Raw genomic sequence first — 14,427 nt, 5'->3', positions numbered from 1 at the left:
GACATTTAAAATGCCACATTTGGGGCAGGAAATACAGCTTGACATCACAGTGGTAACACTTGATTTTAAAATTTTCTGGAAGTAGACCCCTTAACAAAGAGGATAACTACACTGGTGTTTACTTGTTCTCTGGATGGCCATGATATACACAATGTATCCCTTCCCTCTCCAAATGTTTGCATAGTTCTTTGCCTTCTTGCAGCATTATCTTACATGGAAAATTAATCCCTGTACCATGTTGAGATTCTTATTCAGTGTGATGGTAACAGGTAAATCACCATCATGTTTACAAGGGAGTAACACCTTGGACTGAGGGAACATGCAGCATATGAAGTTCCACTCCTTTCACATGCACACTTCCTTGAAGCTACTGAAATGCAGTTCTTATCTTGAGAAAGCTACAGAAAAAGCAGTTGTATACCTAGTAACCACAAGTCATACACTAAAAATTGTTTTGTTGGTGGAAGGTTAATAATAGTTAAATGAAAGTATTCATGTACATAAAATTTCACTCTGTTATGGTAAGCTTGCATACACCAGTTATTACCAAGCCTTACTCTAAGCTGTACAAAGCCTGAAAAGTCCACGTGTACACATCACTCATAACCATAACCAGTTTATTGTTTACAAATTGATTGTTTCTTTTAAAATAGCTCACTCAAATGTTGCTATAATCAGTCTCACATAACAAAATGTTCATGATCGTGAGTAAGCAACAAGCCATGCAGAATTTAGTTATTTAAAATATCACCAAAAGTTCTGAATTTCACACCATGTATTAAATTGTACTCTCTTCCACACTTTATCACAATTCTCAAACATTTGGGTACAGAAATCTCACAATATTAATAATTTTCATCAGAGTACCTGTCAATAGGTCTGATCACTATGAGATCGAAGTCCCAACTCTATTCATCTTTCTACACAAAAGAAGTTTCTGTTTACCAAAATACATGTGAATATGATAATTTCTGATTGGCAGAGAAACATCATAGCCAGTCAGAAACAACACTGAACCTACTCAATCCCACACATATGCACAGAACCAATCAAAACATGTCACTGAATCAAAACAGTAAATAAACAAAAATAAATTTTGAAAACCCACACATATAAAATTACCTCCCTCATAACAAAATTACTTTACTGATATCACAATATCATTCCCCCAGTGCCATAAACTGATGAAATACACTGCCTTTTGTGAAAAGTGCAACACCGAGAAGGAATCACCTGAATAGCGCGTAACTTGGTGGCAGTGGCAATAAGTTTGCAAGCAATACCTGATACATTGCAGTGAGATGGGGTACACGTAGGCTAAGCACACCCCTCTTGTGTCAGTCTGATAGGGTCGGTGCTATGCCTGGTGTAGTCGGTGCAGAGCTGTCACACAATGTGGAAACAATACAGTGAGAGCCAATATTCTGCATTGATGTCAAAGGGAGCCATATCAGTGAGTTTGAACAGGGGAGAATATCAGTCTCCAGGAAACAGTGTTGACATACCATGACATTTTGGCTCGCACAGGACATGCTACTATGACAGTGATGCCTGGAAGCAGTAGATAGAGGAAGGTTGTGCACAGTGATGAGCAGGAAGTGGACCATGGGACATGACCACAGCATGGGATGACCATCATCTTGTCCAAATGGCCATTACGGACTTTACAGCATCATCCAGTGTTGGCTTATAGTTGGAGCACTGCTACAGGCGGGAACTTGTGTGCATCAACGGTTCTTCGCCGTCTGCTGCAGTTGGACTGGTTGCATGCATGCCATTACGTCGGCTTCCATTATCCAGAAACCACAAGCTCCTCCAACTGCAATGGGTTCTTGAACACCGTCACTGGGCTGTTGAGTGGCAACATGTAATCTATTCAAATGTGTCCCGCTTCAGTGTGTCCTACAGTGATAGCTGCATACGTGTCCATCGGTACTGTGGTGAGTGCAACCTGTAGGGCTAGAGTGGCATAGCAGACAAACACAAGGTGTGACAGTTTGGGGCACCATTGGTTACAACAATCGATCTTGCCTCATACATATTGCAGGCGCTTTCAACAGTAACCGATACCTAATGGAGGTTGTGGAGCCTGAGGCACTTCCCCTGCTTCAGGCATCTCCACAGGCCACATAGGCATCTCCACAGGCCACATTTCGACAAGACAATGCCCAGCCACATATTGTGAGGAATGTACAGGCCTTTGTCGAAGAGTGAAGTATCATTGCTTCCCTGGCCTACATATTCGCCAGACATGTCACCCATCGAACATGTCTGGGATACGGTCGGTCAACACCGGGTGTGTCACGATCCTCCAGTAACTGGTGTCACAGATTTGTGGGCTTGGATACAAACTGCAGGGAAGAAAATCCCTCAGGAACATATTCACAACCTTATTGATTCAATGCCACCACATATAGCAGCTCTAATTGCAGCACACAGTGACCACACAACATCCTGAATAGTAGGGCTCAAAGGCATGTACAGATTTGAAAAGGTAATCATTTGTTTCTTGTCATGTACCTAATCTGTGGTATTAAATTAATTGAATTCATGCATTTTCTTCTTTGTGTTGCAGTTTCCTCAAATGGCAGTGTATTTATAACAAATTCCATGGTATGAACATTCCTCACTAGACCAGTTACTTAAATGTATAGTATAAAAATTTTATATAAAACATTATTTCACATTCACACCTTCATTACTCTCATAACTAAGCACAAGTATAATAGTAATCAATAAACAATTAGAACATTAAAAAAACAGAACTGCAAATAAAAAATGACAATATTTTGACTGCAGCTCAGACAGTGTCTGCCAGCTAGTGACCTCCACCAGATCGCATAGCAACTACATACACTCAAGCATCTGATTCCACCTGTCCTGTGCGTGACTCATACTGCATGTCTGTTCACTACTGTCACAATCTCAATAGGTATGACGTAAGGCACTACGCCTCAAACGATTTCAAATTTACTAACGGAAGAGATTCACCAAAAACTTTTTCAATATTCTCCACAAAGAAACACTGGTTTAATATGGAAAAAGGATGTTCCATCTGTGGGTGCAAATCAGGAACTGTGGGGAGTACCTGTCTACAAGTTTCTGGGTTTTGCTTTCCTCCCACAGTGGAACCAAGGAGGGAACTTCCCTAGGGTTGTAACAGTTGGCACTAAATTGCGGTCTGTCTAAAGAGACTGCCAGAGTCTCGTGGCCACTGGCTGATAACTTTGGTCTTTAAGCTGAATATCTGCCATCATGTCACCTACTCCAAATAAGTGCTCTCCTGAGCAAAGGCCACTTCATATGATGGCCAGTGGCTGAATATCTTGTGCCCACAAATGGGAGATACTTATTGCTTGATATGCGTGAGGAGGTGCAGTTCGGGCAGCAACAGAGTGATCCCTGTGCAGTCGAGGGGGCTATCACTTTAAGTGTACCTGAGGATCTCTCCCAAATGGTCTGGCTTCCATGCTAAGTAGTGAGCAATCCCCACCTAATGGCCCACACAATTTGTACAAAATTTTGAAAAAGTGTGAGGACCAAACATTACTTAACTAAAATGTGTGATATGAAATGAGAGTACAAAGTGGAAGAAGCTGATCAATGTCCAATGAGAGAACTAGGCTGTTGCAGGAAATCCGCCCTAGAGAGTTAATCAGAGAGCAAAATTGCATCACAGGGAAGGAAGAAGTACCTCAATAGCTTGGGACCCCATGCTTTCCATGCTCATACTCATGAAACAGTTGTGGGCTGTGTCATCCTGCAGTTCTTATGTGATGAGTTACTTGAATTCTTCACAAGCTTTTCAAGTGATTGTGGGAATGACAATCCACATTAATATGAGTATATGTTTAGTTACAAACGTGTTATTAATTGACTAATATAATACACAAGCTATGAAATGAGGATACACCTTATGTGGAAACATAAGCCACACTGGCAGAAAAACAGACACAGAGATCATGATGGTTCAGAAAGGAAGATATTCCACATTTTCAGTCTGTCTACCCCTGTAGAGTGGAACTCCTGGTATGAATGAACATTCAAGTAGTACGCTCTGGCCAGTCTTCATGTGGACCAGCCATAAAATGGAAGAAACTGGGGAAGTATCCGGTGGAGGCTCATTCGGCAAGGCAGGTGTGTCAATCAGTGTAGGCATTGGTTGTGCCTGTTTATCTGGGGATTGTGTGAAGTGGTCGACTGGTGCATAGTGCAGTGTGGGCAATAGTCTGGAGGTGTCTGCTGTGCTGAAAGAAGGGGCCATGCCCACAGTGTATAGGAATGTCAAATGCTGTTTTTCTTGTTATTGTCCAGGTGTTAACTTGGGTGGCAGAAAAGTGGTCGGCAGTCCAGGTGAGGTAGGAATGCGATGGCAGCTGTTTTAAAACATAGCAATGAGAGGTACATGCAGCTGTTTAGTGGCAGGCAGAATAGACAGAGGAATGATGTCATCTTTTATCTTTATGAGTTTAGTCAGAGGTGTCCTGATAGCAGTGGCTCAATATGCATAATTGCTATTAACAGTGGGCAGTATCACTTCCCGGCTGGCTATCACCTATAGTTGTGAGCATCATATGAACATGTTGTATGTTGTAAATACTCTCATTGTTCATTCAGAATTGATCCTCTCGTATGGACACACGAGTGTTGAAATGGTGCTGAAAGTCTGCTCAATGAATAGGCTCAGCCGCATCCATGACAAGAGACATCTGCTAGAAATTTTTCTTGAAACCCAAACACAAAGGTCACATCATCTGAAAGTAGGAATTCTAGAGTCTTTGGCTGCCATTAGCCAGAATACTGTAGAATATCAGGCTTCAGATTTAGCTGATGTGCAATTCTGAGTCTATTAAATGTGTTCAGAATAAACAAATTTTCTGGACATGTAAATGATGTGATGTACCAATTTTGTGAGCTGTGGATTGTCGAATTGAAATGGCAGGGAGAATCACACGTCCAATATTAGTAAGGCATCTGCCTTTTTGAGAATGATTATCATTAGTCAATGCAATACCATGTGGAATGGAATATCCTTTATTTGCCTAGTATAGGACTGCAGATATTGACAAGGGACATTCAGTTAGTAATACAACACTTTTTTCTCAGGCTATTTCAGTTGAAAAAATGTGGAATTTATTTTGGGACATTGTGGAATATTCATGCATCAGCCTGTATAGTTTCATGGATTTCCAATCGGTGATGGTGCTAAACATAGCCTTCAAAATAATATCTGTAATGGAGGTGTGTTCCAAGCAGAGAACTGTCATTGAGTTTCTTTTGGTGGAAAGCCAGAGCATTAAAGATATTTGTAGGTGCTTTAAGAATGTCTACAGAGACCTGGCAGTGAACAAAAGCACAATGAATCATTGGGTGAGGTGTCTTAATAATCGCAATGAGGTCATTAAACCTGTCCAGCTTCTGTGTGCCAGCAGGCTGCACACTGGTGCAATGTTGGAAAGTGCAGACACTCATTTGAGGTGATTGACAGACCACAATCAATATTGGGGTCTGAAGGGGTTGTTCTGCTTGATGTCCTCCCTCATGGTGTAATGATCAACTCTGAAGTGTATTGTGCTACCCTCAGGAAACTGAAGAAATGACTTCTGTGTGTGCATCACTGCAAAAAATGCAGATGACAATGGCAAGGCCTCACGCAAGTCTGCACATCTGAGAGGATGTCTCAAAACTTCATTGGACTGTTCTTCCTCATACACCCTACAGCCAGATCTCACAGCTTCTGACTTCCTGTTGGGCCCAATGAAGGATGCACTCCATGGGAAGCAGTACGTGGATGATGGGGAAGTTATTGATGGATGTTTGCTCTGATAATGACCAGTAGAGTGGTACCATACTGGACCTCCCAGCAAGGTGGCATAAGGATGTCATATTGAAAGGCTATTATGTTGAAAAATAGGATTTTGCAGGCAACAGAGTGGGAAATAATATGGTGTATTGGAATCATAAACAATACCAACCTGCTTTCAGAAAAAAATGTGTTTGCATTACTTATTTAATGTGCCTTGTACATTAGAGCGTGTGCTGACATCATGGTGAGTGCATATTGTGTGGTAAGTTGAGAAGTGCTGGTATCTGTTGGAAGTTGTCTGCAGTGTCATTGGAGAGTGCTGGTGTCATGCTGTAGAGAGTCAGCTCGTTCTGCAAGTTAATGCTGCTCCCCTCTAGTGGCCTCTGGATCTATGGTCACAATGCTATGTCCAGTTTGTGGGGCACCACTTGCATTATCATGTAAAAACAAACTATGTATCTGATCAGCAATGAGTAACTGCAAGCGTAAATTTGAGGTGTTAATTACAACTGCAGCACAAGTGATGGCAAAAGGCTACTGGATAATCTATAACTGTTTAAGTGTGGTTTCAGACACTTTGGCAGTGCTCACAGTGGGTCGAAGATGATGCCAGAATTCAAAAGGTGATCTGTGCCTGATAAATTCACTTGTCAGAATGTGTTGGATTTTCATTTCAACTGATTACATGTCCAGCAAAGCACATTTTCCTTGAGATGCACTTATCTGCACACCAAAGGTGTGTTATGCACGACATCAGTCATCAGTCACTAACAGCAAGGTGAGAGAGTCCAAAGTGTTTAAAGTCAGGATGAATTGCAGGTTGTCATCCATTATGTTATTGGCTTCAAAAGAAAGGTCCAGGTCCTGAAATCATAGATCTGGTTGTTCAGTCATGTACAGCGGGGTGGCAAATTTTCCACAAGGCATGGTATACATTAGTGAATTGTCCATCAGCTGCATATTGTGCAAAGTGCAGAGCATGTGTGTGAAATTTATTGCCACTGATGGAATGTAGTCACTTCCTCCACAGTACCAAATGAAGTACCAAACAGGTGACCTGATGAGGTGGCACATGTGGTAGTATCCACATGTGTGATGATGCATTTGTCATCTGCCATGGTCTTGTCTGGGTCACCACATGTGAGAGCGATAATCCACATTTATATATGTATATTTTTAGTTACACTTTACTCATTTGCTAAGACAATACATGACTTACACAAAGAAGATGCACATTGTAAGGAAACATAAGCCACACAGGCAGGAAAGAACAAAGATCATGTCAGTTCAGAAATGGAGATCAGTATTTTGTAAATAACAGAAGACATAAGAAAATACTTATCAAATGGTTTCTATCATTTTTGTGGATTTCTAATACTGTGGTAATTCCACCCAAAACAAGTTAAATTGCATTGCACATCATGTGACAAAAACTGTTGAAGAATGCAAAAATAAATATATTATATAGCTTCAGTCAGGACTGGCATGACCTACAATTATAGTGTTGAAATGAAATTGCAATCACCTTTATTTTCAGATGGAAGATGAATTGGACATGGAAGTGGAGTTAGAACGAGAACTTGCAGCAGAACAAGAAGAACTCCTGGAGGAAGAGCAGCAAGAGGAACTACAGCGCGTTCTAGAAATGGAACTTGCAATGTCGCAGCAACAACAGCAGCAGCAACAACAAGAGATTCAGTTGCAGCAAGCCCACCCCACTCTCACTAGAGGTCGCTCTCTGCCAGCAGACTTCATGTTCACATCTCTTGATTCTGCAGCAGAAACAGGTCAGATTTCATCATAAACTTTTTAAAAAATGTAACTTGTGTAGCCTCTTCTGTCTGGCTTGATAACAGATTTTGTATGCACCAAAGAGTTTTAACACACAAAAAGTTAATCATTTCTTAAAAAATTAAAGGAAGGTAATGTACCTACAAACTGCAAGAGTGAAGTTCTATTGTGGATTCTTGCCACATTATTAACAAAAACTTCCAATCCTCCAGTGTAGCCAATTACATGAGTTGTAAAATAGTGGCTGCTAAGATGTGCTGTTACCTTTCTTTTGAAAGTGGAGGGGTTTCAAATATCTTGCTTTATGTGTGCATTAGGGTGTCCCAAGTCATAAGGGATATTTTTTGTGAAATCAAATATGCATACCCTCTATTTTTTCTGTTTGGTCTTAATAACTTACATTGTAAATATTACTGTGATTTAATTATGAAACACATGCTGACTCAATACCAAACACAAGTCGTAAAAATGTGTAAATATGGAAGGATTCTATAAGTTAATGTTTATTTATTAAATAAAACACCAATATGTTCAGATCATGTTTATTTACTGTTTAAAATGTAAAAAAAAAATATTCTTGAAATTTTCTTTTCAGAGTAAACTTTTTTCTGCATTCAGAATAAATCTTCCGGTGTTCTTGTAACTTTTGTTCCTCCAGAACCATGATAAAACCATGAAAATCTTGTATCAACTTGACTGCTCTTTCAGCTGTATTGTTCACTGTCCTCAGCATTGAAACCTGCTTTCTGGATTTTTGAAATGAAGCATTTTTAACTATGTAGCAGGACATTCATAAAGAAAGCTGTTATCAATTTTAAGATACTCGAACACTGACTTGTGTCTCACTGAAATGAAGTCAGACATTTTTCTCTGAAATAAAAAAAAAGAGAAAATCAGTTAACAAAATTGCAAAGTAAATAGAAAATTAAAGAAACAACTTCTATGTTTACTTCTTTAACTTACCATATAACTGATTGCAAAGTTCTTCCTTTGATGGGATGTAACATTTACCATGAGCTGCTAAATTCCCTTTAATTCAATTTTCAACCATTTTTACTTCAGTTTCTTCTAATTATAATATTTGTGTCACCTAGGAAAGTCCGTAGAAAATCTTCATAAGTAGGTTATATATCAAACAATTGTAGAATGAGAATTTCTCAAGCTCACCAAAAATTTCTCAGCCATCATATTCTCTTCATGTGAGATGTGCTTGCACCACATGGTACTGTTTGCTAATGTCACAGTTGCATATAGGAACATGTCACTCTGCTGTAGAGGCTTTGTGATTGTCTGCTGTGGACTGGATAATTTTTATTATTATCACTATTATTCATGTACTCATCCCTGGATCATCTTACAATGATATTGGATTTGTCATCTTAATACAATAAAAATAAATAGCTTGAAAAATGTACACACACATAGACTACACTGGTGTGCTTTATAAGGATTCCCCAGAGGCCTTCTTTGTGTCTCTCCTCAGTCCACCTGAAAAACTGAGTCAGCATCCCCCACAATGAGTGAGGTGTTGTGCTCAGGAGAAGGACAAGATATTACTATCATATTCTATTGATATTGGCACATAATTTTCTTGTAAAAGCATTACATTATTGTAATGTGATAATTGTTGTAATTATACCCTTTTGTTATTAACCACTGTTCTGAATCCTCTAAGTAATCTTTGATTGTGCAGTATGGATTACTTATGAAAAACGCTTTGCCTGCCTTTTTAAATAGACGTATTTTAGAAATCTTTCCCATCTCCTTGTGCAATTTATTATACAACTTTATTCCTTCATAGGAAATGCTGTTTTGAATTTTTATATGTTTTTCCTTGGTAAATGTAAGTCCAATCTGTAAGTTCAGACTAGTTCTTGCTCCTTGATTCATTGATGAAATACTTAGTTATATTTTTCCTGATATACACAGTAGATTCATAGGTGTATTCACTTGGTGCAGTAAGGATATCCAGTTTCTTTTCTTTTCTTAATAGTTACTTCTAGTTATTATTCTTATAGCCCTTTTCTGCAAGTTAAAAATTGTATCCAAGTCTTATGCCTTCAAGCTCCAAAAGAGAATCTTCTAGCGAAGAAGTGAGTGCACATAGCAATAGTAAGCCATCATAAAACATTGGCTGTTACACACTAATGGCAGAACTTTAAGAGCAAAGTATGCCAGTGACATTCTTTATGCCAGTATCTTTGTGAGTTAATTTCATGTTAACTAACAAGCACATTCAATCCACAATAAAAACAAAATTTCTTTGTTTCAACTCTTTTTGTTGTGTGGATTTTTATCCCTATGTTCGTCAGAGGTAAGACAGGTAACCCAGCTATAAGAAACAATGTGAACTTGATTGTCTGAATAAATTGTATACAAAAGAGCACAAATATACATCACAGCAGCAAAGCCCAAAGATGTTAGCATTCATCATCATAGAGGCTTGATGGACTATTGGTAGTTGTTACAGGTGTACTGAAAAGTTGACTCTGCTACCTTATGTTACAACAGCTCCATATTATACTGAACATAAATAAAAGCATTCTCTTACACTAAATTCAGTAACTCTAATAATACTATGGCTGTACGAAAATGAAAGTTGTTGAACTGGCAATACTTTGTATATTAACTGAAAAGATGAAATGGGTCAAGCTGACCACTTAAAAGGACATAGTCAAACAGTGGAAACTCAAGGTAGGAATATTGGCAATGTAGGAAAAGATAGATTGCTACTTACCATAAAGATGATATGTTTAAGTTGCAGATAGGTACAAATAAAAGACACTTACACAAAACTTTTGGCCAAAGCCTTCATCAGCGAATGAGAAACACACACCATTCAAACACACAAGCAAGCACACCTCATCTGCACATGATCGCCAACTCCAGCAGCCATTCTGGCCTGAGATGCTGGAATTGCTGGTCATTTGTGCATATGGGTCCCACAGACTTGAGCAATATTCTAGAACTGGTCACATGAGTGATTTGTAAGCTGTCTCCTTTGTAGACAGATTGTACTTCCTGAGTATTCTGCCATTAAACCAAAGTTATTCACCTGCTTTACACATGGCAGAGCCTATGTGATCATTCCATTTCATATCCCTACAAAATGTGACACCCAGGTACTTGTATCAGTTGATGGTTCCAACAGTGACTCATTGATATTATAGTCATTGAATACTACATTCTTTTGTTTTGTGGCATGCACGGTTTTACATTTCTGAACATTTAAAGTAAGTTACCAATCTTTGTACCACTTTTAAATCTTATCCAGATCTGACTGAATATTCATGCCGCTTCTTTCAGATAGTACTTTATTATAGACAACTGCATCATATGCAAAAAGTCTGATTTTACTATTAATATTGTCTGCAAGGTCATGAATATACAACATGAACAGCAGCGGTCCCAACACACTTCCCTGGGACACACCTGAAGCTACTTCTGCATCTGACAATGACTCTCCACCCAAGATAACATGCTGTGTTCTCCCTTCCAAAACCTCCTAAATCGACTCACAAATTTCACTTGATACCCCACACAATCGTAATAATGACAATAAGCATAGGTTTCTTACTGAGTCAAATGTTTTCAGAAATCTGCCTTGATCCATAGCTTCCAGTATGTCATGTGAGAAAAGTGAGAGCTGGGCCTCACATGATCGTTGTTTTTAGAATCGATGCTGGTTGGCATTGAGGAGGTCATACTGTTAGAGATATCTCATTATGTTTGAGCTCAGAATATGTTCTAAGATTTTACAACAAATCAGTGTTAACGATACTGGATAGTAGTTTCATGGATTAATGTCTCCAATGATGATTACAATACAACCAGGGAACTAACGTACAAGTGAACTGAGTTTTTCTCTAAAGTTTTCTGTTACATCAGGAGATGAGTCTGCTGGGTGATAGAAAGATCCAGTTATCGTTTTGTGCCCTCCCCAGATACTCAGTCTTGCCAATACAATCTCACATACAGCTTCAATTTCTAACCTGGTGAATTTGAGTTTCCTTTCTACTGTGTCAAATACCTCACCTCCGTTTCCCATTTGCCTATCCTTTCGATATACACTTAAATTTTCCATAAAAATCTAACTGCTATCAATTTCAGGTTTCAACCAGCTCTCTGTACTTAGTATTATGTGAATTTCACTGCTTTTCATGAGCACTTCAAATTCTGTCACTTTGTTGTGAATGCATCAATAGTTAACCATTAGGATTTTAATACTCTGACCTGTGGGAGGTGTTTCTTTCTATCTTACACTGGTACTTCTGGGTTTTCTACAGCTGTCGTTATCTGTATTGGATAGAGCGTCACCTAATCTAAAAAACCCTACACTCCACACACATTCAGCTACTTGAGTAGCGGCCTCTGATGTGCAGTGCACCCTTGACCTATTTAGGGGGAAGCTACAGTTCTCAATCCTATGGTGCAAGTCCAGGAAGTCGCAGCCTAGCTTGTCACAGAATTTTTGAAGTCTCTGGTTGATTCCTTCCTCTCGACTCAGAACCAAAGGGTCGTGATCAGTTCGGCAACAATGCTGCAAGTTGTGAGCTTCATTGGAATGCCATATGCAAGGCTGGTCTTCTCAACCATCTCTGCCAGTCACTGAAATGACCCAAGTGTAACCTCGAAGCCCAGACAAGAGGCATCATTTGTTCCAATGTGAGCCACAATTTGCAGTTGGTTGAACCCTGTTCCTACAGTGACTGTTGGAATATCCTCTCCAGCATGTTGAATGAGGTCCCCAGGCATACACACTGAGTGCACATAGTGTCCTTTTCTGTCTTTTGCTGCTCCCTAAGGGCTACAATCATTCTCCTTCAATATGATTTTTGTGTGTTGCTTGTGTTGGTGACCAAAGCTCTCATGAGAGACCATGGCTGACATGACCAGTCATCATCTTTTCCTGAGTCACTTTGTCTTCAGTTTTGATACTTTTGCTATCAAGTCTCTTCCAAAAAGGTTTCTATCAAGTCTCTTCCAAATAGCCTTTCTTGCATCTGCTCTTGTGGATAACAAATGAGCACTTGTTTCAAGAACATAAAGTACATTTTTCAAGTCATCATTTTTTTCTGGCAATATTCAACTTCTCTCTCTAACAGTGAATTTTGTATACTATACAAGTTATTGTTTATTTACAGTGATGTGATTTGTAGCACCATTGTTGCAGCACTAAGAGTATACTTCAACACAGGTATTGACTGAGGCACCAAAAACATGTAACAGAAGTGCAACACTCTTTTGAAATTGGATGATGCAAGTGTTACTATCTGCCTTGCTCATCAAACACTCTGTTGCCCAATGGTGCATTTATTACAACAAATTTTCATATTGGATATTCAAGATTGTTTTTAAAGTTTGAAGTATCTTCACTTTTACATCACTGAATTTTCTTCGTAGGACCATTGTGTGCAGCAACTACAGTTGACTCAACTATACTTTGAATGCAATTCAGTCGTTCACAGTTTTTCAATCAAATGGGTCATACTTAAACTTTCGAAAGCAATCATTTCCCACAGGTCTAAATTGCCACTTTCTTTGCCTAGCATGGATAAAGCTTGACCATTTAAGATTCTTTCAGACAAAACATTTTCCTCATGCTTCTGCAGTCATCATTCAAATCCACAAAAACTTTCTGCAACTTCACAACATGTGTACTAATGTTCTCTTTGTTATCATGTTGAACACAGAAATATTATTTGATCTGCTACTGTGTACTCCTTTGTTTGAATCAAGCAAGTAATTTATCCCAAATTTCACTTGTGGGAAAGCATGTCACCACCAGCTCAGCAACAAATTTTCCTAGTCCGCATGCTAATAAACATGTCACTTTACATTGACTTTCAACCACCGTTCATGTACAACTAATGTTACTGTGGTCACATGTTCCACCAATTCAGGGCACTTTTACATACTGTTAACAATATCTTGAGGTGCTTATGCTTGGAGCAGCTTCAACACATCTTTTCCATTTTTCCCAGTCTTAAGGTGGTTTGAGTTCATCCACTTCTCTTTTATAATCACCAGTGTCAGCCACCATTTTCATCAAACACAAAACAGTGGCCAGATTCACATTATTTTACAAAAAATTATTCACAAGTAAAATAAACATTTCACAGCTGTTCACACATACCATGGGCCTTTGGCCTATTAAGATTATTTTTAAAACAGGTTACTAAAAATTTGCAAAGCTTGGTTCTTCAGAGATGTACTGACAATATAATATCAAATATGAAGGTTGGAACTTTAATAGTGACAACTATTTATTTACAGCTCGTACAAAATAGACACATGTTTCAAAGTTTTGCTGACCTTCAAAGTAGTCACCAGCATTGTGTATAACCTGTTGCCAGTGATATTGATACTCTTAGCAGTGCCAGTTGTGTTTACAGTTCGAGCAGCATGGTCTATTGCCCAACGAATTTGTAGCAGTTCTGAAGCGAATGCCATGAAGTTTAGAAATGAAGTTGAACTTACGAGGGCTTTAGTCAGGGGAGTGCGGTAGGTGGTATAGCACTTAGCAGCCCCATCAGTCAAACAAATCAGTAGCAGCTTGCACTGTACGTGCTTGAGCATTGTCCCGCAAAATGATGGTCAGGTCCTGCAGAAAGTGTCATCACGTCTGTCTCTAAGCTGGTTGTAGGTTGTGTTCCAGAAATAAACAGCATAGAGACAGAAGTGGTGACACTTTCTGCAGGACCTGACCATCATTTTGCAGGAAAATGCTCAAGCTCGTACTGTTATGGTTGGCAGGAGAGCCAACACAGGGTTACTAAAGGAGGCCGAAATGCACATGTTTTAGCTCACGCAGGCTGGCGTGAGGTCTG

At 39.2% G+C, this 14,427-nt stretch overlaps 1 protein-coding gene across 1 annotated transcript in view; it reads left to right on the top strand.

Annotated features, from left to right (window-relative positions):
• The window catches only part of LOC126336038 (voltage-dependent T-type calcium channel subunit alpha-1G-like), a 741,513-nt gene that overhangs the window by 711,945 nt on the left and 15,141 nt on the right, over positions 1-14,427 (top strand). Inside the window, exon 37 of the mRNA XM_049999518.1 lies at positions 7,344-7,593. Coding sequence (XP_049855475.1) covers positions 7,344-7,593 — 250 coding nt within the window. The remainder of the gene's footprint in view (positions 1-7,343; positions 7,594-14,427) is intronic.

This window comes from Schistocerca gregaria, chromosome 2, assembly GCF_023897955.1.
Source record: "Schistocerca gregaria isolate iqSchGreg1 chromosome 2, iqSchGreg1.2, whole genome shotgun sequence".
Lineage (NCBI taxonomy): Eukaryota > Metazoa > Arthropoda > Insecta > Orthoptera > Acrididae > Schistocerca > Schistocerca gregaria.
The sequence above is the reverse complement of the archived record's forward strand: the minus strand, read 5'-3'. Positions and strand labels throughout refer to the sequence as shown.